General features: G+C 56.8%; 1 protein-coding gene across 1 annotated transcript; it reads left to right on the forward strand.

Moving 5' to 3' along the window:
- The first annotated feature begins 415 nt into the window (after positions 1 to 415).
- PPL (periplakin) lies at positions 416 to 27,725 on the forward strand. Its single transcript, XM_068420247.1, has 22 exons — positions 416 to 515; positions 10,169 to 10,268; positions 10,862 to 11,016; positions 11,491 to 11,611; positions 11,951 to 12,076; positions 12,360 to 12,401; positions 12,529 to 12,690; positions 13,127 to 13,234; positions 13,758 to 13,853; positions 15,118 to 15,240; positions 16,142 to 16,288; positions 17,359 to 17,510; positions 18,030 to 18,127; positions 18,408 to 18,565; positions 19,507 to 19,685; positions 19,789 to 19,927; positions 20,739 to 20,932; positions 21,293 to 21,443; positions 21,737 to 21,820; positions 22,816 to 22,932; positions 23,559 to 23,651; positions 24,153 to 27,725. The coding sequence occupies exons 1-22, from the start codon at positions 454 to 456 to the stop codon at positions 26,835 to 26,837; spliced, it is 5,292 nt and encodes a 1,763-aa protein (XP_068276348.1). The 5' UTR covers positions 416 to 453; the 3' UTR covers positions 26,838 to 27,725.
- Positions 27,726 to 27,778: the final 53 nt, after the last annotated feature.

The raw sequence follows: 27,778 nt of genomic DNA on the forward strand, positions 1-27,778 counted from the left end.
CTCCATCCATTCTCCCCCCAGCCTGGATTTTTGCTTGGGATTGCCCCGACCCACGGGCAGGACCTTGCACTTGGCCTTGCTGAATTTCATGCAGTTCAGACGCGTGTGACCGTACACATTTTGGGGAGCGGGGGGGGGGCGAGTCCAGCTTTGCCGGAGCCCCCCCGTTCAGGCAGGGCTGGGGCTGGAACCGGGAGCGTTGGGCATCGCCAAAACCCTCCGTGGGAGCCGGGGGAGGAGGATGCGGGAGGGGGGGCGGGCAGGGGCGGGCAGGAGAAGGGCAGAGGCGGGGAGGGGCAGGCAGGGGGAGGGCAGATGCAGGCAGGGGCAGGCAGGGGGAGGGCAGAGGCGGTGCAGCCCCGTCCCCGCCTCCCGGCCCGGCCCGGTGCAGAGGCTGCGGGCGGCGGCGGGGAAGCGCAGGCGGAGCGCGGCGGGCGCCGTGCCGGGGCCGCGATGCATTCGCTCTTCAGAAAACGCAATAAAGGGAAATACAGCCCCTCCGTGCAGAAGAAGAGGTGAGTGTCTCGATCCCGGGCAGCCCCGTTCCTCCCGGGGGCTCCCACCCCGCACCAGCCCCTCCATCCCGGGGGTCCCACCCCGCACCATCCATCCCGTCCCGGCGCCGGGGCTTGTCGGAGCCTGGGCACCCCCCGGGGTGTGGGAACCCCCCAGGTGTGGGAACCCCCCCAGAAATGGGCACCCGCGAGGTGGCAGCTCCTCTCCGAGCTGGGTCCGTGTCTCTGGTGCCCGGTGAAGGCACCGAGATGGTTTTTCCCCGGTCCCTCACATCGCGGTAGCGGCAGCTCCGGGGTGCAGGTTCCTTCGCTTCCCAAGTGCGTGCTGGGTTAGATCTTGGGGGGAAAAAAAAGTCTTACTGTGCTCAGCCTTCATCCCGTTGTTCTGTCAGGACCGAGTATTGGGGTCGATCGTCTTTTCCTCAGCTCTTTCTGTCAGGGTGGGGACACGTTTCAGTTGTGTTCGTCATAAAAAAATAGAGCAGCGTGTTGGATGTGCCCTGTGAAAAGTGGCCGTTAAAAGGGAAAAGATGTGAAATCTGCCCCCGGAGAAGGCTTGGCCGCTCTCCGGGCTGCGCGATGCCTTGCCGCAGGAGGGGGGCTGGAGAGCGGGCAGCCCCCAGCCCCTGCCTGTAAGGGGCAGGTGGCCCAGGGGACAGTTTCCCAAAGAGGTGGATGTTCAGATCGATTCAGAGCACGTCCTGCGTTCCCCAGAGGAGCTGCAGGGGCTCTGGAGCACGTGGAGCAGGGTGGTGGGTGCAGGTTTGAGCCCATGGCTTGTTCATCCCTCTCCAGAGGCACTGGATTCCCAAATATCCTCCTTTGGGAAGGAAACCAGGGAGGTGGCACAGGGGCTGGGGTGCCTTTGGGGACGCAGAAAGGGACCGGTCAGCTCAGAAAGCACCGAATTCTTCCAGGCTGGGGGATCCCCTCGCTGCTCCCCGCCCCGGGGTGCGGCGCTGTGGGGCGTAGGAGGGGTGTTCCCCGGGCGGGGAGGGTGCAGCCCCGGCACGGTGGGTGCTCAGGCTTTGGGATTTGCTGAGCTCCCTCTATTCAGGCTGAGGCTCCAGCTTCAGCCCTAGGGACGGGCTCCTCAGCAGCCTGGCTGGCTCAGCAGGGCCGCCCAGGCTCCTGCTCCCCAAAGCCTGGGGCACGCTCCGCTGCCAGCTCCTGCCCTGGGGAGGGCTGGCAGGAGGAGCCAGGGGTGGCACGGAGTCCCCTGTGGCTCACATGCACCGCCCTGATGGCCCCAGCGCTCCCATGGTCAAAGGATGCTGTGAATACCCCGTTGCATTTCTAGTCTGTCAGGGATGTTAGTGGAAAATGAGAAACACCCCAGCTGGGTTGGCAGATCAGGACTCTGAGGAGCATCAGGGTGTTGGGAGGCAGGAGGAGACAGACCCGCTCTGCACTGGGTACCCCCTGTGATCCCCATCCCGTGGCTGCAGCCGGAGCCCTGCCAGCTCCGGGTACCCTGTGCTCACGTCCTCCGACAGCCCATGGGGCTCAGGAAGACGGTCTGCCCGCCGCCACCCTGCCCGCGAGCCCGGCTGGCTCTGGGCAGGTGCCAAAGCACCTCGGAAGCCTGCGGGCCACGCTGAAACCTTCATTTTTCTGGCTGGCTGATGACGGCCGAGGAAACAGTGCAGGGCTGGGGCCTGGGGCCACCCTCCCTCCCTGCTGTCCATGCACACCTCGGGGAGGGCTGTGCTCATTAGCCCAAATTTGTTAATTCCTGCGTTGGAGTTTACAAACATCTGTGAATCCAAGGAACGCTCCCACCGTGTGGCAACAGCCCCACCGTCGAGCTGGGGAAGGCGGTGCTGGACCGGTTAAACAACTCCCTGGAGAAGGATTGCGAAGCAGCAGCGAGGAGCTCCTGCCCCAGCCCCTGCTCCAGGCACTGCCGGGCTCCCAGCCGCCTCCTGCCCAGTTTGGCTGCTAGAAAAACACCAGAGCAACGCCGCTAAAATCAGCCAACATGGACGGAGATTTCGACAGCACGTCCAGCCCAGCCCCGTCCTGTGCCTCGGCGAGGATGAGGGCTTAGTGCCAAGGTGCCGGCAGTGACCAAGCCTCCAGAGCGCAGCGGTGCCAGGGCAATAACCCAGCACCGGTTTGGCAAGCGGGTGAGGGTGCTGGAACGTTTCCTGCAAGCAATGAGGAGCCGGGGCTGAGCTCAGCTGATCGAGTTCGGGGTTGCCCAGGAAGCGCCGTCCTACAGCAGGTCGTAGCCTGACGAGGAGCTGCTGTGAGTCTTGGTGGCTTCTTCAGCCTTGGGACTAGCCCTTCCCATGGTGGGGGCATCTCGATGAGCAGCACTGGAGAGTCATGATCTCCGTGAGTCTGTGCAGCTCAAGCCAGGCACCGTAATCTGCCCAGGAACAACACTCTGTTGTGCTGGATGCAGCCAGCCACCCTTCCCCAACCCCAAACTGGCCCTTCAGCCTCCCATCCAAAGCTCCTGAAGCATATGGGCTTCAAGCATCTCCCCTGCCTATCCCCAAGCAGCCTGCTGAGGACCCAGAGGGTGAGAGTTGGGGTGGGCAGGGATGGGTTCCCCCCTCCATCCCTGCTGCTGTGCCGGGGATGCAGCTCCTCGCGGAGCCGAACCCCGCTCTGAACACCGAAGGAGCTATTTGCGACAACCACCCCCGCGTCTCGAGGCTGGTCGGCTCCACGCTCGCGTTAGTAAGTAGGAAAGCCAGCCTGCTTTGAAGCTCTAATAGGGCAACAGCAGGGAAAGAACAGGAGCGGCATTAAATCCTGCAGAGCCATGATGGTTTGAAGACACCTTGGTGCTGGGTCATCTGGCCTGCCATGGCTCGTCCGTCCTTGGCAACACCAGTTGAGTCTTGGAGCGTGTCAGCCACGTGGCTTGGCTGGAAGAAAACCATGGCAATGCTCTGTGCCGAGCACCCTGGACCCCATCCCCATCCATCCACCGCCTGACGCCACTCCCAGCACCAGCCATTACTTTACCCCCATGTGCAGGTGATGCTCCTCAACAGCTCCCCGTGGTTTTGTTTTTCTGATGCACAAATCAGCAGGACCAGGGTCTAAGTCTCTCCTTAGGAACATCTGCTGCAGCTCTGGCCTGGGCTTGTGGTCTCTGGGCTCAGCAGCCAGCCCCATCCAACCCCAGGCATGTCAGTAGGTGTGTGGGCATCTCCCTACCTTCCCTGGGGAACGGGGATGATGATGATGACGTTTCTTTTCTCTCATGGACTTGGTTGCTTTGTGCTCTTCTTGCGTGCCCCATCCCAGTAGCATAAAGCCCTGGGATTCAGTTGGGACTAGCCATGACTGCTGTGGTGTTAGCACATCATAGATATGTATTCCTAGAAGGGAAGGCAGAAGCCTTGAACAGGGATGTCGTATGGGGGAAAACCATCACCCTCCTTCCCCATTATCTTCACCAAACACTTGCCAAGCTTAGAAAACAGGAGGTTGGTTTCTCTCTTAGAAGGTCCAGGCTTGGGAAGTAGAAAACACAGCTCAGCCTTGAGAAGTCGCTGCTGAAACTCACCAGCAGCAAAGATGTTCCTCCTTGGCGGTCCCCTGGTGAGACCCTCCATCCAGGTGGACCCTTAATGGTGTCAGGAGCCCCAGTCCTGAGCTAAGACGGGGTGCAGGCAGCTGGAGCGGAGGTGGGGAGGGCTCTGCCTGCTGGCACCCATTTCTGGAGGCTGTTTGGTCGGGCTGGAGTCAGCACGAAGGACCAGACAGCAGGTGAGTCAGGGGAGCTGCTCTGTATTTAGAGCGGAGGAAGCCTCGCCAGCGCCTGCCCTATTTCTGCTTTCATTTCCATGCGCATTACAATAATATATCACCATTCCTACGAGGGAAGATAAACAGAATTGAAACGAGCTGGACTAAGCGCAGCAGCTCCGCTGTCCAGCTACGCCCTAACGTGGGCAGCCTGACGGCGCGCTGCTCCCGAGTGCGGAGCCAGATCTTAATCTCTCCCAAACCTGAATTACATTAGCCGTGACCCAGCCCTCGTGTCCTCTGCTCTGCCACAGCTTCACTCCAGTGAAGGGAATATTATGCAGCTCGGGGAGCTTTAAGGGTATTTTTAGTTCTGTGCTGTGGATTCGTCCACTTTAAGTCCCTCCTAAAGTCCACTCTCCAGCAGCAGTGCTCCCATGGGTACGGGTTTTTTATGAAATGTGTATAAATGGAAATTAAATGGAGATGGAATTGAGGTTGTCACTGCCTGATGCACCATCCATGCAGCCCAGTATAGGGATGCGGTCAGCAGGACCAGGATCCATGCTTGGACCCCATCCTCAACCTACTCACTTGTCCCTGGTCAAGCAGTCCCACCTCTGGAGAAGCTCCTGGCATGGGAAGGTTTCCCAGCAGGAGAGCAGGGGCATGGCCAGCATCACTGAGCTGGGGGAAGGAGTAGACAGAGCCCTTCCCATTAACCCTCCCAGCAAGTACCTGATTCACAGGACAAGCTCCCAGGAGCTTTCCCAGGGACTGTGGTCAGCTGGAGCAGCCAAAACTCCTGGAGTATCTGTGTGAACATCCCCATTTTGAGGGGGGATTAGTGAAATAACCTCCTTGTTTGGGGAAAAAAGGGGACAGAGAAGCCAAAGGGATTTCCTACCCGCTGCCAGCAAGAGCAAAGCCAGGGTGGGAACCTGCGGACATCCTGGAGATGCCGACCTCGGGGATCGGGGTCCAAAAACTGCTCTTAGGGTGCAACCTAATAGGAAGAGAGAAAAAATAGGAAGAGAGAAAAAAAAGTCCAGGTTTTAGCAGCAAAGTTTCCATATCACAATAATTATCAGCACAGCTGTCTCGAGAACCTCTCTTCAAAAAAAAAACCCACACCCCAAATAAACTAAACCCAAAACCCAAAAAAAAACCCCCCCAAACCCAAAGAAACAGAACATCACCTGAGGTCAGAATCGTGGTACATGGATGAAGCAAAGTGTTCCACAGGGCAGCTGCCTCCTCCCAGCTCTCCAGCTGAGAGAAACCCCCCCAAAAAGCCTCTTCCATTCCTCACAGGAATAATCTCGGGTCCGTTGTGCCAGCCAGGCGATGCTACAGCTGCGCAAGGCAGCACTGAAATGAAAGAACAGCTTTTCATGAGTGATATAATTTTTTCCTTCCTGATCAAATAATGTTCTCCAGAAATGACAAAGCCACTTTTTCCAGGCTTTTGTTTTTCCTATTTTTCTTCCCCGTCTTTCAAACAAAGCCTTATCTATTCCAGCAGGAAAGCTTTGCATTCCCCTTCCCTCCGCCGCAGCCTCGCAAGGGCCGTGCCCTGGGCACCTTTGCTCCTGCCTCCGCTCAGGCTCACGTGCGCTGCCCTTCCCAGCTGGACAATGGCCAAATCCTGCCCTTCTCCCTCCCCAGCACCGCTCTACACTCCCTCCATCCCCTCCTGCCTGTTTTTTTTGGCCCCGGCAGCCCTTCACCTTACCCTGCCAGCAGCTCTGCTCCGAATCACAGAATCCCAGAATCAATGAGGTTGGAAGAGCCCTCTGGGATCATCGAGTCCAACCATTGCCCTGACACCACCCTGTCAACTAGACCAGGGCACTAAGTGCCATGTCCAGGCTTTTCTTAAACCCCTCCAGAGATGGTGACTCCACCACCTCCCTGGGCAGCCCCTTCCAATGGCTAATGACCCTTGCTGAGAAGAAATGCTTCCTAATGTCCAACCTGAACCTCCCCTGGCCAAGCTTGAGGCTGTGTCCTCTTGTCCTATCGCTGGTTGCCTGGGAGAAGAGGCCGACTCCCACTGCGCTACAACCTCCCTTCAGGTAGTTGTAGACTGCACTAAGGTCACCTCTGAGCCTCCTCTTCTCCAGGCTAAACACCCCCAGCTCCCTCAGCCGTTCCTCGTAGCTCAGACCCTCCAGAGCTCAGATGCACCCGCAGCTCCCCCAAAGAGCCGTCTCCTCCAGATCCCATCCACGCACCGGCCAAGGCTTCCTCGCCTCTTCACCCATCACCTTGTGCTTCTCCTGCATCTTCCTCCTTTCGGCAGATGAAGGGCACGGGGAAGCCAACCTCCTCCACCCCCTGGCACGGAGATTTTGGCCAGGCTTCAGCTTTCCCAGCCGATCCCCCCCGTGCCCCGCTCGCCATCCAGGCGGGTGCAGGGACCGCGCTCGTCCTCGTGTTGTATTAACACAGACCCAGCTGGGGGGCTGGACTGGCAGATCATTAATAGGGCTGATGAGCTCATAGCAGTAATGGCCAAGCTGGTTGGTTAAGTGACCCAGAAGTGATAAGTACGCAGAAATAAATACAGAAATAAGAGAGATCTTAGAGAGATCTTATCCTCTTATTTCTGTATTTATTTCTGCACATTAACGCTGCATTTCCAGCAGCGTGGGAGGGAGCTGGAGCAGGCACCAACCTCCCTGTTCCCGGTCCCACACCGTGTTCAGCACAGGACGGGGTGCAGAGGAGCAGTTCCCCTGGACGCCACGGCGGCTGCATTGAGATCCAGCTCCCGTGGGAAGGTTTTATGAGCTTTCCCTGTACCAAAAGCTCAGCTGGTGGCAGCCACCAGCTCCGCCGGTGACTCGCCTAAACCACAGAGGTGGAGAGAGAGAGCAAACAGCCCTTGTGTGCACCAGGAAAGCCGAGGCTGAGCCATGCCCACGTTACACCCGAGCGTGCCCAGGCTTGCCCCGAGCGAGCTCCGCGTTTTTCTTGTCCCTGGTCACCCCGATACTGCACATCAAAGCAGCAGTTTGTGCATGACCGGGCAAACCGTCCTCTCCAACACAGGGAAACGCCATCCTCTGCCCTCCCTCTTCCCCCAGCCCCACACCGCTTCTGCCCCCTGCTGCGATGGAGAGGGGGCTGTCACCCCCCTGGTACTGCCAGGGCTGGGGGCAGAGGGTGGCTCTGCCCTGGCGCGGGGTCCCCGAGGCACAGGGAGGGATGGCCGGGAGCATCGCCACCAGCTTGGGAAGCAGCTGGCAGGGCACAGGCAGCCCCAGCTCGGTGGCGGGGTGATTAACAAGGTGATTCAGACCCAGGGGAAGAGTGGGGAGAAGGGGATGAGGGGCACATCCTCACCCGGACACGTCACCCCCATCCTGAACCGGCCTGGCTGTTCCAGCAGCACATCCATGGAGGATGCTCCCGGCAAAGCCGGTACCCAAGAAGAGGGTCAGGGTGTTGCACTCACCGGTTCCTGGTGCCCAAGATCGGTTTTGCTGATGCGAAGTGAGCACAAAGGCTGGGCAGAGTCACCAGGGCAGGGAACGCGGAGAGGAGCCGGCGAGCCCTGCCAGCTCTCCCGAGCCCCGCTCGGTGCCAGTTCAGCTCCCGGCGATCGCAGCGAGGCATCCCAAGCTGGATAATCAGCCTCTCCCACCCTCCAAGCTCGGGTGGTCTCCAGTTCATCGGTGAGGATGAGGAAGGCTCCTCGGTGGCTGCGAGTGAGCTCAGGATGCAGGGGATGGGGCCAGCCGCCAGCTGAAGGCACACCAGCGCGTGCAGCACAGTCGCCCAGCTTCAAACTGGTTTCTCTCCGCTGACTTCATCAGACGGTTTCCCTGGTTTACACGGGATGATGCGGATTAGAAGAAACCCCAGCGTGGATTTGGAAGAGCTGCAGCAGGATCCAGCCAGCCGTGCCTCATCTCCCGGTGCACCCCTGCACCCTCCAGCTGTGATTACGGAGCAGAAAACGAGACTCACCCTCGCAGCTACTGCCCCCAGCCGCACGCCTCGCCGCGACCCCTCCGTTAACTCCTCTCGGTTCCTCTCTGCTGATGCGAGAGGGCCCGTAACGACGCTGATCCCTCTGCTCATCAGGAGGTGCCAGGCAGCGGTGACAGACACAAACCACCAGCCTCGCCGAGTACCGTCCTGATGATGCAGCTTCTATAAAAAGAAGAAAAAAATAATCAGCGTAAATCCTGCCCACACCAGAACTTCCCGGGAAGCTTTTGTGGAGCTGTCAGGTGCTGCGAGGCTCCTGCAGCCCGGGGCAGGGTTCGAGGTGAGGAGGAACAAGCCCAGAGCTGGGTTTTGGTTTGTTCTGCTGCATTGAAAGCGATAGCGCACGTGGCAGGCAGGAATGTGTCCTGAAGCTCAGCAGCGGTGCCAGGCAGGGGGCTGGCCAGAGCCTGGCTGGCCAAGCTTTGTCCCCCAGTGCCCACACTGGAAAGGCTGAGATGGCCCCGCTGGAGGCTGCGTGCGGTCCCCGAGGCTCACAGGAGTGACGAGGCCACGAGCTGCTCTTACCTGCTGGGAGCTGAGGGGAAGGGAAGCCACTGCACATCCCAGGAAGAGGTCGACAAGCCATGGCCGCTCTCAGCTTTGGCCCACCATGCTGTAGAAGACAGGAGGACATGCTTCGTGCTGTCCTGGAGAAGCTCACGTTGTCAACCCCTGCCCCATGATAGCCCCAGGTGCTGCAGGACCCTCGGAGCTGGGCTGTTGAAGCTGCTGGATGAGGCTTGTCCACCTGGGGACGCAGGAGCCCTCCACGCCACGAGCAAGCACAGTTGGGATGCTGGTGCTCCACCAGCCAACTCCGCTCTCCCCCAGCCTGCCCCGCTGCCCGTCAGCCTTTGCAGGACACACACAACTCATCTGCTAGCAGCTGGAACAGCAATTTACACCTCCAAGCACCATATAAAGATTAATTCTACCTAACGAGGCCATTAAGACTCATTATCACCACTCTATAGGTGGCTGGCACTGGAGTGAGCCAACCCTTAAGCCCACAGGGGGAAAGGAGCACAGCAGGGACACGAGCCCCAGCCTTGCCACCAGCCTGGCCTCTGTGAACCCCCCAGCTGTGGGGACTGGTGGGGAGCACACCCTGCTTTCTGCTCCGGTCGCAGAGCAGAGACCTGTGGGCATGGCCAGGGCCTCCGGAGCCAGCCCTGGCACGCTGCACCCTCAGCCAGAGCACCAGCAAGAAGACAGAATGTTTAAAATAACCCCAGCGATGCAAAAGCTGCGTCACGGGTTGTCCTGGCTCTGCTCGAGCTCAGCCGTCGCTGCGGCGGGGCCGGGGATATTTGGGCTGGCCCCGCACCCCGCCTGCAAACGGGGACGCTTGAACCAGCATCGCCCCGGGAGCAAAAAATAGTGCCTGGCAAGAGACAAAGCACCAAAAGATCGGTGCGGTGTGTGCTGTCCCGTCCCTTTATTTGGGTTAAACTGTGAATAACTCCTCACAGAGCAAGGAGGCCCTGACTGCGACATGGAGGAGGCACAGCGGGGGCTCCGGGGCAGGGCTGCACCCCGAAGTGGGGGGCACTCAGGGCTGCAGGCAGGGACAACGGCCTCAAAGGGGCCACCTCGCCTGCGTGCACAGGGCCCAGGTCCTCTCTGCTGCTCAGACTCCCCCATTTCTCCTTGTCCCCAAGCCCAGGGAGGCTCAGGCTCGCTGCCGGCATCGCTCCCATCCCCGGCGTGCGGGAGCCGCGCTGTCCCTGCCCACCGCCCCCCTCCTGGCAGAGCAGCCGAGTGTTTTGGAAAGTGTTCTCAAGGCAGCAGTGAGTCAGGCGCAGCTGCAGCGCCTGGCTGGCCCCCGGCCACCCTCCGGGGTCACGGCACCCCAAGGGCAGCCCCGGCAGCGGATTAGGGCTGGGGCCGTGTTTGTGGGGTGACGCGTCTTCCCTCTTTCTCCCCCTCTTTCTCCCCAGCATCTCCAGCAAAGAGCTGACCGAGCTCATAGAGCGCCTGCAGAAAAATGCCGACCAGGTGGAGAAGAACATCGTGGAGACCGACTCCCGAATGCAGAACGTAAGCGAGCCCCGGCCCCACGCAGGCGGGCTCCTCCGAGCAGCCCCGTCCCCACCCGCCGCAGCCCCTCCAGCACCACTGCGGTCTTGTCCCCTCTCCTAGGACACGTGTGCGTGGTCACCCTGCCCTGTGGTGGGTACCCGGGCTGTGATGAGCTGTAACAGAGCACGGGACCCCCCGGGTCATGGGAAGAAGGTGGGAGGGTGTAACAGGCAAGAGGGCCCCTGCATTCATCCTGACCCAGGGCAGGGCAGCGCTGTGCGGAGAGGGGGTGTGCATCCCTGGGTGGGCACCCCTGGCTGAGCACCCCAGCAGGCAGCTGGGATGGAGGAGAAGGGGCCTGACCCATCCTCCCCTTCCCAGAGGGTACGACACATCCCAAGGTGATGCAGCCCCCCCCAGCCACAGACCCTCCTCGGGGCTGACATACCCGAGGAGAAAGCAAAATACATCCTGGGGAGGACAGGAGATGGCAGAGCTTCTGCCCATCTCAGGTTCCCCGGGGGCAGCGTGGCAGGAGGACCTCGCCCAGCCCTCTTGGGTACGGTTTATTTTGCCCTCGTGACCCCTCGTCCCCGCTCTCTGCTGCCCAGGACCTGCACAAGATCAAGGCGTGCCAGCTCGCCCAGTACAAGGAGCTGACGGCTCAGAAGCTCACCGAGTCCGACAAGCTGCTCTACGTGCTGGATGGGGACGCGGCCATCGCCCGGCACATGAAGCACCCCCAGGGTGACATGATCACAGAGGAGTGAGTACCTGGGGCGGGGGGACACCTGCCCCCAGAGCCTTGCAGGGCATGGTGGGGCTTCTCCAGGGGCTCTGCTCAGCTCCTGGGGGAGGCACCACGGGCTCCTCCGCAGCCCAGCTCGTGTGGAGGTGCACAACCCGCAGCCACCCTCGGGCAGATGCAGAGCCCGTGGATGCCCCAAGCACTGTGGGGTGGTATCTGCTGGCCACACAGGCAGCCCACGCTCTGCCCCTGGACGTGCTGAGCAGCCCTCGGCAGAGGACGGGTGCGCAGGAACCTTTGCCCTCTCCGTCCCCAGCCGATTGCACAACGCGGCTGCTGCCAGCCCGTCTGGCACGCTGGGCTCGCCGAGGTCCCCTAAGGACAGTCCCCCCTCCATAAGGGGGCTGGGAGAGGATCACCTACAGCTACCGATGGCTAATGCTGGCCCATGCCCACATCCTGCATCCCACCCTCATCTTTCCCTTCCCGCAGCATCCGGCAGCTGAAGGAACGAGTGGCAAACTTGCGCGTGAAACACGAGCAGATCTACAACCTCCCCCTGCAGCGTATTGAGCCCCAGGTCAACTGGTCAACAGTGATCGAGGAGAAACAGGTACCAGCCTCTCCTCTGGGGTCCTTGGCTTGGCATCCCCAGTCACCACCTGCTTTGGGCTCTGTTCTGTGGCCCTTCCTCTTCGTTTTATCCCAGCACCACCCTCTTCCAGCCAGAAAAGATTTTTAAACCCCCAGATTGGTCTTCCCATGGCCCCCATCTGGCATGGCCACCATCCGGCACGGCCGCCTTCACCCGTGGGCTCCCAGGCACCCACACGCTGCCAACACTTGAGCCCATTCAAGCCCAGCTCCACGTCCACCTCCAAGAGGAGTTTCCCAGGTCTCAGCCACCGCATCCCGTTCCTCCGTCGCTAACCTCAGCTCCTGTGCCCTGCAGGATGCATTAAGCAGCAAGGGCTTCGGGACCGACCTGCCGCTGGTCAACAGCCAAGTAGAAGAGCACAACATCTTCCACAACGAGGTCATGGCCATCGGCCCACACATCGCCAAGGAAGGCAACAAGGTCAGTCCTCCTGCCCCTCTCCCTGCTGCCCTGCGAGGTCGGCCCCGTCCTGAGCCACTAATGAAGGTGAAGGCATCCCACCACCCAAGTTCCTACAGCCTGGACCAGGCTGGGTGGTCGCTCAGATCCATGCCTAACCTCGGAGCTGAGCACACCCACTCTAGCTTTACAATGAGGCAAATCCCATGAACCCCGCATCCCCCTCCCTCATCCAGCCCCCGCCAGACCACCAGTCCCCAGAGACACGCTCCTAACCCTTGCCTTGCTTCTCCTCTGTCACCAGGAATACATGAGTGACTTCCAAGCCAAATACCAGAAGCTGCTGGTAAGACACCTCCGAGATCCCAGTGGTGGAGCCCTTGGCAGGGGTCCCTTGCCAGGGTGGCCAAGCACCCCAAGGGGACCCATGGAGAGGAGCTTTGGGCTGAGCTCTCCCCTCTGACCCTTCCCAGGCCGGTTCCCAGCAGCGGCAGCAGGATCTGAACTCCCTGCAGGACTACATGCAGCGCTGCACCAACAAGCTCTACTGGCTGGATCAGCAGGCGAAGGACAGGACCCATTACGACTGGAGCGACCACAACCTGGACTACCCCAGCCGGCGCCGCCAGTATGAGGTCCGTGCGTGCTCACCCGAGCCTGGCCCCGTGCCGGCTGGGGGTTTTGCAGCGAGGGAGGTGGGCACGGAGCCAGGGGTTGGACAGGGGCAGAAAACATCCCTTCCCTGTGCCTCAGTTTCCCCTACTCTCTCATGAAGTGCTTTGAGATGCACAGATGATAGCATACGGATAGGAAGGTTAATCCTTGCCTTGTGCCAAAGATAATGCAATGAGGAAGCGCCACAGCTTCCTCGTCCTCCTCTCCCTTATCTCAGCATTCACTTGGCAAGAGTCACATCTTTAGCAACATCTGCAAGGGAAGGAAAAGCAAAAGCTGCATCACACTTCTGGTCTTGTGGAGCTGTTCGGGGCCTTCAGAGTAGCTCAGTCACAGGACTCAGCCAGGGTCCCCCCTCTTTGCCTGGGGATCAGTATCTTGCCTCTCTCCATCTAGAACTTCATCCACCGGAAGCTGGAGGAGAAGGAGGAGGCCATCAACAAGCTACATGCGGATGGAGATCAGCTGCTCGCCCAGAATCACCCTGGAAAGAATGCCATCGAGGTGAGCATCAGGGTGGGCTCCAGATTCCCCACCCGCCCTGGTGCTTGGGAGACTCGCCCAGCCCTTCTCCAGCATGGGACCTGGTGCCAACACAACTCTTGACTTTGCTTCCCAAGTGGGAAAATTCTCCTTCACCTGAAAGTATGTAAACACCATCAGAGGAGCTGAGATAAACCTCAGGAGCTCTTCCCGTCTTCCTCATTCCTGCGGCCATTGCCCCGTGCCTGCCTACAAAGGATAAATTATGGTGGCAAATGCCACCTTTGATGGGAAGATGGACATAAGGCCACAGGATTTGCCACCTCCTTCTTCCCATCCCCACGCTCCCATGGGAGCATCACAGCTTTGGACTAGCTCTCTGGTATTCCCATCCTAGCTTTGACCTGAGCATCTGGGTGGCTTCAGAGGCAGCCAAGGAGTCGTTTGCTCAAGAGGGAAACGGGTCCTTTCTGGTGGGCAGCCCCGGCTCACCCCTAGCACAGGGCATCCTGCTAACGTCCAACCTCCCACCCCTGTGTTGCAGGCTCACATCGAGGCGGTGCACGCCGACTGGAAGGAGTACCTCAACCTGCTGATCTGCGAGGAGAGCCACCTGAAGTTCATGGAGGACTTCCACAAGGTACCAGATCCCCAGGGGCAGCGAGGCACTGTTTGCTCTGCCCAGCCCAGAGAGGAGGTGCTGGGTTGCAGGAGACCTCAGCAAACATACAAGTTCCTGCTTGTAGAGTAGAAGAAATTTAGTTCTCTAGTCTATGGGGTTTTGAAGGCCAGGAGGACAACTTTGAGCTGATAACATAAGTCATAATTGCTCCAGCACCAAACACAGAATCACAGAATCAACCAGGTTGGAAGAGCCCTCTGGGATCATCGAGTCCAACCATTGCCCTGACACCACCATGGCAACTAGACCAGGGCACTAAGTGCCATGTCCAGTCTTGTCTTAAACCCCTCCAGAGATGGTGACTCCACCACCTCCCTGGGCAGCCCCTTCCAATGGCTAATGACCCTTGCTGAGAAGAAATGCTTCCTAATGTCCAACCTGAACCTCCCCTGGTGAAGCTTGAGGCTGTGTCCTCTTGTCCAACACAGTAATTACCTGGCCAAAGCATAACTTGCAGAAAGCAGCCACTCCAGTGCCGAGGTTCAAGAGCCCCAGTCCGTCAGCATCCTCGTCTAAAGGTCAGCAGAGATATCTCACAGAGGTACCTCACCCCCAAAACAAGACACAGGGAGACCTTGCATGCTCCTCTCGGAAGCAGAACAGGTCCGAGCGGGGCAGTTACACCTGCAGAAAGCAGAGTTGCCCCCCCGGGAGCCCCGGCTGAGCTCGGCAGACAGATGTCTGCTGGATAAATTGCATCCGACAGCCGGGGAGGCTCTGCAGGAGAGCAGGTCAGGCTGGATTCCTTTCCCACAGCCTGGGCGTGTTGACGACATGATGAGTCTGTTGCCAAAGCTGAACCCTGGTGCCCAGCCCAGGCAGTGCCTTGTGTGGGTATCTGCCAGAATAACTGCCCCGGGGGTCATTTGTGTGAGGAAGGGCTTGGCTCTGCCTTCTCCTTGGCGCTGGCAATGGAGGCACCACGCACCGTCGTGATGCTCTCCAAGTGAAACCACACTGAGGGTGGGGAAAGGTGGGATTTACTAACTCTGTAGGTGAAGACCATGGAATAAGCTGCCCCTGGTTGTCTTTCCCCTTGCTCTGCTGTCCCGAGCGTGGGAAATGGTGATTCCTCACCTTTCTCCATGCACTCTGGAGCGCTCAGGTGCCCACCAGAGCTCCTGCTGCCTGTCCCTGCTCTAGGCAGCATGAAGACCAGGGTGCTGGGGCGGGTCTGCTTCATGTTTCAGCAGGACCCCCTCTCACAAGAGACTTTCTGCAGTTTCAGAAAGACTCTAAGGATGCCCAGGAGCTCTTGAAGAAGGTGGATACAGACCTGGACCAAAAATTCAGCCCAGAGTTCAAGGACACATACCAGCTGGAGTCTCTCCTTCGGGAGCTGGATGTGAGTATTGGCGCAGGCAGGATCGAGGGGGAGGCAGCAGCAGGAGCCCGGGTCCCCCTGACACCGATGGAGGGACATCCCAGCTGGAGCAAGCATCTAGCCCAGCTTTCAGCACGGCGACCATGCTGCTGCCTCCCTTTGCCCGGCCTTCTCTGGCCTCTTCCTTCCCCTCTAGCTAGAGATTGCCTCTCCCATAGCAACGTAATTGCTCACTGGGCTGGTTTTTATTTGTTCTCTCATTGAGTTAGCGCTCGTTAAGGGCGGGAGCATAATTAGACCTGCTGCCAGTGGAGGTTGTGGAACTCGCTGTGCTGCTGAGATGTGAGATCGCCCACTTGGGCAGGGCTGTGCTGAGCTGAGCCGCTGGCCCAGCCCAAGCCCAGGCGTGCTGCAGCAGGCCCAGATGATGCACATGTCCTGGGACAGCTGATGGCTCTTCCCGAGAGCTGTCCCTCTCCTCCTGTGTGCTCCATCCCACCCGACATTGTGGGATACCCACCTGTACAGCCAGAGATAGAGCAATCAATGGAGAATCTTTTCACGGGGCTCTAATTAGAGCCAGTATCTGGGAACGGGGCTGTCCATCAACGTGCAGCCAGGCAGATGTGGACCATACACCAGGGAATGCCTATTACTGGCCCGGTGGCTAGTGGCAAGGCATGGCAACCAACAGGCACAGTCCCAGTCCTCAGCCTGGCTGCAGGAGAGCGCAGGAACTCTTGGTGTAGGAACACAACAGCTGCAGAGCAGGACCCAGGAGCCGTTTTCAGTAGCATAAGCAAAAGAGCAGCCGCAGTCGCTGTCCCAGCAGCGTTGGTACGAGCTCCTCCCCAGCTGGCAGAGCCCAGGAGCTCGTTCTTCCTATGTTTCTCTACTGGTTTTGGTCGTTACCCTGTGCTAGGACCAGGAGAAGGCCTTGGACAAGTACGAGGCGGTGGTGAAGTCCCTGCAGGAGAGGAGCCAGCACGTCCTGCCCCTGCGGTACCGCCGGGAGATGCCGCTCCAGCCTGTCCCCGTGGAGGCTCTCTGCGAGTACGAAGGCGAGCAGGTACCATCTCCCTCATCCCATGAGCAATGCAGAGGTGCTGCTGGGAACCATCTCCTCGGGTGGGGACACTGGGGATGGAAGAGGCACCTGGGGAAGGAGCAGTTTTGGCCAGTGGCCAAGCGGTGATGGGTCCCGCAGCGGGGGAGTGGGAGTCGGCCTCTTCTCCCAGGCAACCAGCGCTAGGACAAGAGGACACAGCCTCAAGCTTCACCAGGGGAGGTTCAGGTTGGACATCAGGAAGCATTTCTTCTCAGCAAGGGTCATTAGCCATTGGAAGGGGCTGCCCAGGGAGGTGGTGGAGTCACCATCTCTGGAGGGGTTTAAGAAAAGACTGGACATGGCACTTAGTGCCCTGGTCTAGTTGACATGGTGGTGTCAGGGCAATGGTTGGACTCAATGATCCCAGAGGGCTCTTCCAACCTGATTGATTCTGTGTGACAAGGCAAAGGTGGTGCTTGTCCCGGTGGGAAAGCAGGTTTTGCAGCTCAGGAGGAGCAGTGCAGGAGGGGTCCGGGGGAAATGCAGCCCCCGCCCACCCTGCGGACAGCGTACCCATCGCACACCCTGCGGGAGGTTGTGACAGCCCCGTTAGGTCCCGTTCCCACACTCCCTGCGCTGGGACGTGTTTGTGATCAAAGAAACTCACCCCACCAGCACCAGCACAGTCCCGACAGGCACATCTGCATCGCCCCAGCACGGGCTCAGCCTCTGCAGGACTCAGTAGCCGTCCGAAGGGATGGGACAGCAAAGCCAGCAGACACTGGGAAGGAGCGAGCAGCTCCCACAGCCTTGGAAACGCCTCCTCATCTCTGCCCCGGTGGGAATTTCCTTGCCGTGGCTGTTGCAAGAGTAGGCACAGCTTCATCCCTGGAGGCTCAGGGGAGGGAGGAGCAGGCACAGGAGGTTTTGGCAAGCGGCAGACTCTTGGAGAAGCAAGAGGGTGCCAAGAGAAGGGATTGGGGGTTATGCCGGTCCTGCCCCCCCGCAGCACGGCTCCCCGGGGCTGCCGGCGTGGAGCAGGGCGGGTGGTGTTTCCTGACCTGCTGCTGTGACCGGTTCCTGTCCCCCAGGGCCAGATAAGCCGAGGAGCCCACTACACCCTGCAGAAGAACAGCGGAGACATTTGGGAAGTGGCAGACAGCTCAGGAGAGAGGATCAGCGCCCCAGGGGTCTGCTTCATGATCCCCCCGCCCGACGCAGAAGCAATAGCGCTGGCAGACCAGTACGTGCCCCCCACCCTGCCATGCTGGACCCTCCCGCTGCCCTGGCAGCCTGTGCCCTTGGCCTTCCCCAGCCCCAGGCCGTGCCACCGGCGCTGCACCCCCCAATCTTGCAGCGCTGGTGGGGGGCTCCTGCCCCGATTCCCGCCTGCTCCAAGCCTCAGGCTTCCTCCAGGAGGGATTCCTGCCCCCTCCTGCTTGCACACCACATCCCACCTGGCAAAGCGGGGCCAGCTCAGAGCCAGCCAGGTCCCCCCTCCTCTAGGGCAGCTGCCCATCCCTCCCTTGGCTGCCTCTCCCCTTGCTCTCACCCCTCCGGTGAAGACGCTGCTCTACCCCTTCGCCAACATGGGGTGAAGGTGCTTCTCCCCCACTTGCTTCACGGCTGCCTCGAGGGGCCAGGTCCCACGAGCCCCTCCAGAGCTGCACCTCCTTCCTGGAGCAGTGACGGGGTGATGGAGGGGGTGATGGAGGGGCTGAGGGCCTGACTGACCTCACGCTCACGCTGTCCCATTCCACAGAATTGCCGTTCACTACAGGACCGTGAAGGAGAAGACGGCCAACTGCAAGAACATCCTCCAGCAGCGCTACGAGGGGCTGAAGGCAGACAGCATTGGAGGTGCGGCTCGGGGAGGGCGGCTTTGCCCCTTCCCAGGCACAAAAAGGCCTCTGTAGCCTTGAACTTAGGTGGTGGCTCATCTTAGGGGGGATGTCACCGAGAGCTTCCCATCTCCTAAGGGTCCTGGGGACAAGTGTTGGGACGCGCGCAGGGGCAGAGCAGCCAGGCTGTGGTCGCAGCAGGCAGGGCTCAGGGAGCAGAGGGTTTTGCACTCACCAGTGGGATTGAGCCTAGACCCAGCTTCCAACCAGCTTCGACCCGGTCCCCTCTCCTTATCCAGATGCTGCATCAGTTCGGGGCCGCCAGCTTCTGGCAGGGCTGGAGAAAGTGAACAGTGACCTGGACAAGCAGGAGAAAGCAATAACGGCAAACCTCCGTCCGCCACTGGAGCAGAGCCGGGCTGTGCAGGACAGCACCGAGCGCTCCAAGGACCTGAAGGTACGGGGCCATGGAAGCAGACAGACGGTGCCATGCAGGGACCATGCTCCCAGGGGGTCTCCAGGGTGGTCCTCAGTATGCTGGGGGCTGCAAGCTCTCCCTTCGCCCAGACCAATGCTTACGGCTGGCTGCTGCTTCCAGTGGAGATGGGGAGCAGCCCTTTGAGCAGCCTCAGAAGCCAAAACCCTTTGTCCTGCTCCTGGCCCAGCTTGGTCACAGAAAGGTTGAATGGGAAAAAGGTGATGGCTGCAGTGTGCGGGCTGTGAGGAAGAGAGAGGAAAGCCCTCAGGTTTGGATCCTGCCCATATTCTGAGCGCAGCAGGGACGTTAACTTTGCCACCACCATCACCAGCTCAGAAAGGAGCAGGAAAACACTTATGGTCCAGGGCACTGATTCTCCTTGAGGACCTGCTCCGTTAGGCTCTGGTGCTGGTAGCATCCTGCTCCTTTCCTCTCCTTCAGACTCCTAATTAAGCCAGGCTTGGTGCCACAAGCCTTTGTTTAGAAGGAAGTTCAGGTCCTGGTTACATCACCTGCCGAGGGCTGTGTCTAAATCCAAGTGCCACCACAAGTGAAAGCAAATTGTTCCAACTGCCTGCAGCGCTTTGATGTCCAGGCAAGAATTCATCTGTCAGGCTGCAGAGCCCAGCGGTCCAGATGAGTCCAGCATGCTTCCGACCGAGCTAGAGCTGGTAGGAACCACTCCCCAGCCAGAGTTTCCTTGCTAAGGGCTAGCTAGCCTGCCCCAGAAGAGACACAAGTCAACAGAAAGTCAACAGAAAGTATCCTTTTGTCCCCTACAAGGCTGAAAGGCACCTGCCATCAAACACAAGCCTCAGCCCTGTCCTCCCTTCTCACACTGGACAGCCAAGAGTCACCTTCTCCGTCATGTAGCCACAAGGTCCTAGTTCAATTGCTCAAAGGCTTTGTTCCTACTGCAGAACATCACCAACGAGGTCCGTCGCATTGAACCCGAGAAAATGAGGAAGATCCAGGAGTGCGAGGTCTTCATCGAATCCGTGCCGAACACGGGCAGCGCCTCCTTGGTAAAGAACAAGGTGGAGAATACCAACAAGAAGTATGACCGCGTGGTCCAGCTGCTCAGCGCTGCCCAAGAGAAGTAAGTCATGGCTGAAGTCATGGCTTGAGCCTGGCATAACGTAGGACCCTGCAGGAGATAGGTGCAGGCGTCCTTAAACACCTTTCCTCTTGTGTCCATACAGAGTTGAGGTGGCCATGCACCTTGAGAGGAGCCTCCAACAAGGCCGAGACCTGCTGTCTACCTATGAGAACAAACTGGTCACAGATGACACAGTACCAGAGGATTTGCGGGTGGTAGACCGTAAGAAAGAAGAGCTGCTGGTAAGTGTTGTCTCCAGCCAGTTTTCTACCCTATTGACATGCTCCACATAGAGAACCACTTCCCAAAAGCTGGAGTAATTGCTGCTCAACCCATGAGCTTGAAGCAGTTGGTAAAGGGATGGCCTCCTGGCTGGAGAGGAGACCTCACGTTAAGGGCAGTGATCCCCACCTACTTCAAACGCAAACCGTTCCCATCCCCAAACCAGAAATCAAACGCCAGTTGAATACTTGTGATTTGACGAAAGGACTAATGGAGAAGTGAAGGATAAAATGGTCTGGGAAAAGCAGACGTGCTGCTTGAACGAGATGGACTTGGCAAGGCTTTGAGAACAGTTATTGCTAGGAAAAGCCACCAACCCAAACTGGCAATCCTTCTGCTATAGAAAGGTCAAGAACTGGCTAGGCCAGAATTTTTGGTCCTTCTTCAGCTTTTCCATCAAGTCCCCAAGTCCAGCCTAGCAGGCAAAAGCTTTCACAGCTCCTCCTGGAGTTGTTGCACTGTCAGGAATAGGGTTTAAGGCTTGCCTGAGGAGCATCACATATTTTGTACATAGAATGCTTGCTTTCAAAGGTTAACGGGTGGAGAAGGGAGCAAGAGCTAGCTTTTCTCCCCATCACGTTTACCAGATGGCTCTGCTTATGATGCCAGCCTCTAACTTCTTTTCTCCACAACTCGTAGCACTCTGCAGCTCAGCCCTTCCTTAGCATCCTCTGCAGCTCCAGTGCAGTTGCTGGAGTTGATGGGGAACGGTGACAAAAGCCTGGCATGATTCACCCCTGGAGAATCCCTCTCTCCTGCTTTTTTCCACAGGCCATGGGCACCGAGCTCCAGTCCAAAAGGATCCTGCTCAATGAAGCAGAGCAGAACTTGCTAAGGACGAAGACATGCTCCAACACCCTGGCCAGCAAGTTCCAGGAGCACTGCCCCGACATCGAACGGCAGGAAGCCGAGCTCTACAAACTCAACCAGCGCTTCAACAACCTCAGCAAGCAAATTGACCACAGGTAAGACAGAGGAGAGGATGAACTGGACCAGCCTGGAGAGCTGGGATATTTACAGTGGAGTTGGAACCACACTGAATCTGGAAGTGGCATAACACCATCGTGGGAGTGAGGAGTTGCAGAAGGGCTTACAGGGAGGGCGAAGGAGGAAAAGAGAGGTTCCTGGAACGCACTGGCTGGGTAGATCTGGGCAGCCTTTAGGATCAGAGGTGCTCTCGCAACAGAGATGGGGACTGGCAAGAGAACAACTGTGGCTCAAATCTGTGTCTTTAGGGAGCAGGGGAAGCGGGGACGGGTTAAGAGGCGTTTGCAGAAGACACCAGAGATGTGATAGTGCTGAAGCTGAGCTGATTTCCCCCACAGAACGCAGACCCTGCAGAAAGCGAAAAGCGCCTATTCCAACTACCGCACCAACTACGACAAAGTCAACCAGTTCCTGTGCAACATACCTAACTACGAGCCGCAGGAGACCGACAACATCCAGCAAGTGGAAATGAAGCTGAAGAACCAAGCGGTAATTCTTTCTGAGAGCATCCTGGGCTCCACGGGGAGAGGAGAAGGAACAACACTAAAAGCCAAGGAACAGAATTTAGATTGCTCCTGAACATAACATAGAAACATGAAATACTTATTAACTTTATTTATTTTTACATTATAAGGTCCCACTGTCCTCCCTGCGCCTTGTGGCAGGGCAGCCTGAGAAGGTTGTCATTCTCAGTGTTGTAATTTTAATGGCAACCCTCGAAAAGGCTGCAGGATGCGTTTGGATGTTGTGTTCTCTTTGACATGTATCTCTGTGCACGGCAGGCGCTCCTCAGTGACATCGCAAGCAAGGAAGAAGAGGTGCAGAAGGTCTCCGCCACAGCTCAGCAATACCAGCAGGCAGTGAAGGTCAGGACTGCAACTCTGCTGGTGGGAGAACTAACATAGAAACACAGAATAGTTTGGGTTGGAAGGGACCGTTAAAGACCATCTAGTCCCACCTCCCTGCCATAAGCAGGGACATCTTCAACTAGATCAGGTTGCTCAGAGCCCCGTCCAAGCTGACTATGAGTGTTTCCAGGGATGGGGCATCTCCCACCTCTCTGGGCAACCTGTGCCAGGGTTTCACCACCCTCAGCATAAAAAAATTCCTTGTATCTAGTCTGAATCTCCCTCTTTTAGTTTGAAACCATCACCCCTTGTCCTATCGCTACCGGCCCTGCTAAAAAGTCTGTCCTCATCTTTCTTATCGCTCCCCTTTAAGTACTGAAAGACCACAATAAGGTCTCCCTGGAGCCTTCTCTTCTCCAGGCTGAACAGCCCAACTCTCTCAGCCTTTCTCCATATCAGAGGTGCTCCAGCCCTCAGATCATTTCTGTGGCATCCTCTGGACCAGCTCCAACAGCTCCATGTCTTTCCTGTACTGAGGACCCCAGAGCTGGATGCAATGCTGCAGGTGGGGTCTCACCAGAGCAGAACAGAGGGGCAGAATCTCCTACATCCTACAAGGAGCCACCTAACGAAAGCCTAGTGCCCTTGCTCAGTCAACTGATGAGATAAAACCAGGTTATATCTGCTCTGACATTGATATCATGGCCATTAGCATGGCAGCTGGCTCAGATTTATTGTCTGTGAAAACAGGGTTTCCACTCCAAGCCCAGCACCAGTAAGGTAACTGGAAGGTCAGCACACGCCAGCAGCTGTCCTGGTGTGGTCACAGGGCAGTACATGACCCAGAACCTCCTGGGAGACCCTGCCAACAGTGCTCCACACCCCACCACCCTCAGCAGCTCCCCTAACACGCAGGTCAAGGGAAGAAGTCAGTAAAACCAGGGATTAGGAGGGACCTGTGCACGAAGGGGACCCAGTCATCTCACTTTCCTCCTGGGAACTTCTTCCCCCAGGACTATGAGTTGGAAGCAGAGAAGCTACGGTCCATCCTCGACCTAGAGAACGGCCGGAATGGGTACATGAGCAAGAAGCCCAGGCTCCAGTCTCCAGCCGCCAAAGTGAAAGAAGAGGTAAAGAAGGGGTGGCCTACAGCGAGCTAAAGCAGATGACGGCTTATGGGACCAACAGGGATTTTGCAAACAGTTATATTTACTGTTGGCAACCTTGGTCCCGGAGAGTCCCCTCCGGGAGGGGGAGGAAGGGCTTTTTCATCATTCTTGACCCATCAATTCTTTGGGGCTAGGCTGGCTGGAATGAGAGAGGGAAAATGCTGGATTTAGCACTTCCCTTCTGAAAGGGGGGAGAAAAGCCAGAGCTTTTCCCCTCTCCAGACTTCCAGAGAATGAGATTTCACCACCAAAGAGCACATGCTAGACAGAAATACAGCGAGAGCAGGCCACAAGCTGCTTATTTATGCAGGATCTCTTTGCTACCTGCCTCAACCTCACCCTGCCTACCGAGGCAGGCAGAAGTGTCCGCCTGGTTCTTCCTCGGCTGCATCTTTTTGCCTACCTTGAGTAGGAAACGTACAGTATGACCACGAGTGTGCATGAGAAGCGCTCTTCCTCCCCCAAAGCTTGGCAGATCACAGCTGTAGAAGGTTTTTAGAAGAGTCACCTCTTTAGGGCCTGTTGTCTCTATTCAGCGACTCTTGACCCAGCACCCCTGCTTCCACCACCGTGTTTTTGTTCCCTAGGAAGCTGTGCTGGCAGCCAAGTTCACCGAAGTGAATGCTGTGAACAAACAGAGGCTGCAGAATCTGGAGTTCGCTCAGAGCCTCCTGCGGCAGGTAAGCGATCACCAGGAGCGATGGGACACCGAAAGGACGGGTGTGTAAATAACAGACACGTGTGGCTTTGCTGTTACAAGTTGAACTGGAAACGAATCTAGCTTGTCTTTCATGTCCCCAAAATCATTAATCAGCAGACACTGAAATCACATAGACAACCCCTCTGTGGTTCCCAGTCCCATCTCCCACTTGCCCTAGGAAGCTCCACATCATTTTTAACACTTCTTCTGCCAAACCCATGCCAGAATTAGCATCCCTCATGGCTAAAAGCTTTATTCTGACAGCAACAGGCATTGCAAAAAGCATTTCTCAGGCTGAGAACCCACAGAGCAGTTCGAGAGCAGCTTGTTTGCAAATGCCCCCCGTTCAGCGTTTGCAATAGGCAACCTCCACCAACCAAGCTCAACATCCTCCTGTCTTGTCACAGGAGGTACTGAAAATAAGCACCACAAGTATGATTATTTGGGGTTTTTTGACTACACATTCTTTTTTCAACAACAGCAACCAGAGGTTCAAGTGACACAGGACTTCGTCCAGACCAAAAAATCCGTAAGGCCCGTGGAAGAAGTCTGGAAGTTGAAGAAAGAGCTTGAGGATGAGACTCAGCGTCGGCAACAGCTAGAAGCGGAGATCAAAGCCATTCAGAACAACATTGTCCACCTGCAAAAGCAGAAGCCTCAAGAAACTGTCATTAAGAAAGAACTGCTGAAGAAAGTGCCTGACCCTCAGCTGGAGGAGAGCTTCCACAAACTGCAGCAAAACCTAGCAGAAGAGCAGCGCAAGAACCAGGTGCTCCAGGATGAGCTGGAGGCTCTTAAAATCAGGCTGCGTGTTTTGGAGCATGAGAAGAGGGAAGGAGGGCAGGAGTACATAGTGAAAGAGGTCTTGCGTATTGAACAAGATAAGACTCAAGCTGATGAAATCTTGAAGCTCAAAGAAGAACTGGAAGAGCTCAGGAGGCAGGAAGGAACCAGAGAGAACGAAGTCATCCTTTTACGCCAACAAATTGCCGTGCTGTCCAGCGAGAAGAACAAAGAGCAGGAGAAGGTAACGGAGAAGGAGGTGCTGAAGCTGCAGAACGATCCCCAGCTGGAGATGGAATTCCGGGTGTTGCAAGAGAACAAGCAGAGGGAGAGCGCCCTTCGGCAGAAGCATGAGGAAGAGCTCAGCTTCCTCCAGGACAAGCTCAAACGTCTTGAGAAGGAACGGGCCATCGTTGAGGGCAAAATTACCGTCAAGGAGGTGCTGAAGGTAGAGAAAGACTTAGCCATCGAGAGAGAGGTGAATGAGCTCCGGCGCCAGTACGAAGACGAGAAGTCCAAGGGTCGTTCCAACGAGCGGGAAAAGGCTGAGCTGCTCAGGAAGATCCAGCTGCTGGAGGAAGAGAACGCCAAGGTGGTTGTCCAGGAGAAAGTGCGTGAGATTGTGCGCCCAGATCCCAAGGCTGAAAATGAAGTTGCCAACCTTCGTTTGGAGCTGGTAGAGCAGGAGAGGAGATACCGAGGTGGCGACGAACAGCTGAAGAGCTGCCAGAATGAGCTGGCTGCTCTGAGGAACAGAGGGCCACTGGTAGAAGTCAAAGAAGTCATTAAGGAGGTCATTAAGTACAAGAATGACCCAGAAACTGAAAAGGAGCTACAGCGACTCCGGGAGGAAATCATCGAGAGGACAGGAGCAATTGAAAGAGCTGACCTTGAGATCTACCAGCTGAAACAAGAGATACAAGCTTTGAAAGATACCAAACCTCAAGTGCAGACAAAGGAAGTTGTTCAAGAAATTCTGCAGTTTCGGGAAGACCCCAAGACTAGAGAGGAGGTAGAGTCCCTGAGAGTGCAGCTAGCAGATGAACAGATGAAACACATTGACCTGGAGAGGGAGCGGCTACTCCAAGAAGAGAAAGTACGACAGAAGGAGGAAGAACTTTCCCAGGTGAAGGAGAAAGTGGTCCAACAGGAAGTAGTGAAGTACGAGCAAGATCCTGCCTTGAAGGCTGAAGTCAACTCCTTCTCTCAGAGCATTGAGAGCGAGCTGAAGCAAATCGATTGCCTCCGTGAAGAACTCCGTAAGCTGCAGAGGAGGCGGTCTGAGCTAGAGCGTCAGCTAGAAGAACTTGAGAAAGAGAGACAGGCCCGCAGAGAGGCCGAACTGGAGGTGCAGAGGCTGAAGATTAGGTTGAACGAGTTAGAAGAACAGGAGAGAGAGACAACAGAACGAGTGACTGTGAAACAGAAAGTGATCCTTCAGCAAGATCCCCAGCAAGAGAAGGAGCACTCCCTCCTCAAGCTGGAGCTGGAAGAAGAGAAGCACCGGAGACAAGTCCTGCAAACTGAACTAGAAGCCCTGAGAAAGAAGCTCCTTTCTTTGGAGAAGATGGAGGTCAAAGAGAAAGTGGTCTTTTCAGAGAGCGTCCAAGTGGACAAAGGCGACACGGAGTACGAGATTCAAAAGCTGAAGAGCAACCTGGAGGAAGAAAGCAGGCGTAAGAGGGAGCTAGATGCAGATATCAACCGCCTCGAAACTAGGCTGTCCGAGGTGGAATTCAACAACTCCAAGTCATCAAAGGAGCTAGACTTACTAAGGGAGGAAAACCACAAACTACACCTTGAGAAACAGAACCTGCTGATGGAAACAAGGAGACTGCAGTCAGAGATTGAACTCACGGCAACAGAAGCTCGGGATTTGAGAAACATGACCCACGTGGACAGTGGCATAAACCTGGACTCCAGATTCCAAGCTTTGGAAAGAGAGTTAGATGATCTGAAGCAGTTATCCAGAGAAAAAGACGCAGAGATCGAGCAACTCCAGAATCGCCTCAAGACAGTGGCTATCAAGAGGGAACAAAGAGAGAACCACCTGAGGCGCTCCATTGTGGTCATTGACCCCGATACAGGAAAAGAAATGTCTCCAGAGGAAGCTCATGTGTTTGGCCTCATCGAATGGAGCCTGTTTGTCAAACTGAAGAGTCAGGAATGCGACTGGGAGGAGATCTCAATAAAGGGTCCCAATGGGGAATCATCTGTGATCCTCGACAGGAAGTCTGGTAGAGAGTTCTCGATTGAGGACGCCTTGAAGAGCGGAAGGCTAACCATGGCTCAGTACAACAGTTACCTCAACAAGGAGATGTCGATCCAGGAGTTGGCAGTCTTGGTGTCCGGAAGTAATTACGCGGCGCTCCCTCCACTTTAGAAACTTTTTCTTCAGAGCAGCTAGTCAGAGCTGCGCCACTTGTTAAACTACCAGATCACTGCAAAGCCTTGCCCTCCTCTGCGTCTTCCACAATGCTAGAGCCTCTGCCCCAGCCATGCTACGAAGCCACGCTGCTTGCTGTCATACACTGCAGAAAAGCACCACCAGTAGTGGAAAACACGTTTGTCAGGACTACAGCAAAACCTTCTCCCCTTCTTCATCCCTAATCGCCCAACCTAACCAAAACCAAGACAAAGTGCCTTAGGACAGTACCTGAAGTCCAAGGACTCAGCAGAACCTGCAGTTTCCTCAACATATACTCACGTAGTCACATCAAAAGCTGTATACAGCAGTCGTTAGACAGGCTGAAGGTCAAGATGACTCCGAGGTCACCAGCAGGAGCTGGTTATGTCAGCTGCATGTTGGTAAGCCAGTTTCATCGTGGACAACTGACTAAATGATGGGATTGTCCTCTGAGAAAGCCAGCTCTGTAAAACCAAAGGTGTGCTACACATCTCAGTGCAGTATCACCACATTAATACCTTAAACACCATCATTTTGTTCACCTACGTGCCTACGCTGCTGGGGGAAGGGTGAAGCAGATGTAAGTTGATGGCATCAGCTGTAGATCCGGGAGGAACATCCCTACACCACAGAGGTCACCAAGAAGTACGGGAAGAGATGGCAGCATTGCCAGACACAAGAGGGTAGTGTGAAGCATGCAACTGTAACCAAACGCAGAGTGCCTTCGAAACAGTTAGCTTACCTCATGGTTAAAGGCCATTCGTGCTCGTATTGTACCGGATGAGTTACATGCAGCTACATGTTTCATTTACTTGTGTAAGGGAATGGGAAATAGAGGGGAATTCTATTTATAGTACGAAATAAAAATGCAGTGATTCCAATCAGAAGTTGGGTTTTCTTTATGAATTAGGGCAGTC

Source organism: Nyctibius grandis, chromosome 30 (assembly GCF_013368605.1).
Source record: "Nyctibius grandis isolate bNycGra1 chromosome 30, bNycGra1.pri, whole genome shotgun sequence".
Classification (NCBI taxonomy): Eukaryota; Metazoa; Chordata; class Aves; order Nyctibiiformes; family Nyctibiidae; genus Nyctibius; species Nyctibius grandis.

Bases quoted from the DNA above. Each gene is read 5' to 3' on its own strand.
- PPL (XM_068420247.1), top strand. From the start codon at position 454: ATGCATTCGCTCTTCAGAAAACGCAATAAAGGGAAATACAGCCCCTCC. The intron at 10,269-10,861 runs GTAAGCGAGCCC...TCTGCTGCCCAG, and splicing joins CCGACTCCCGAATGCAGAAC to GACCTGCACAAGATCAAGGC. The intron at 11,612-11,950 runs GTACCAGCCTCT...TGTGCCCTGCAG, and splicing joins CAGTGATCGAGGAGAAACAG to GATGCATTAAGCAGCAAGGG.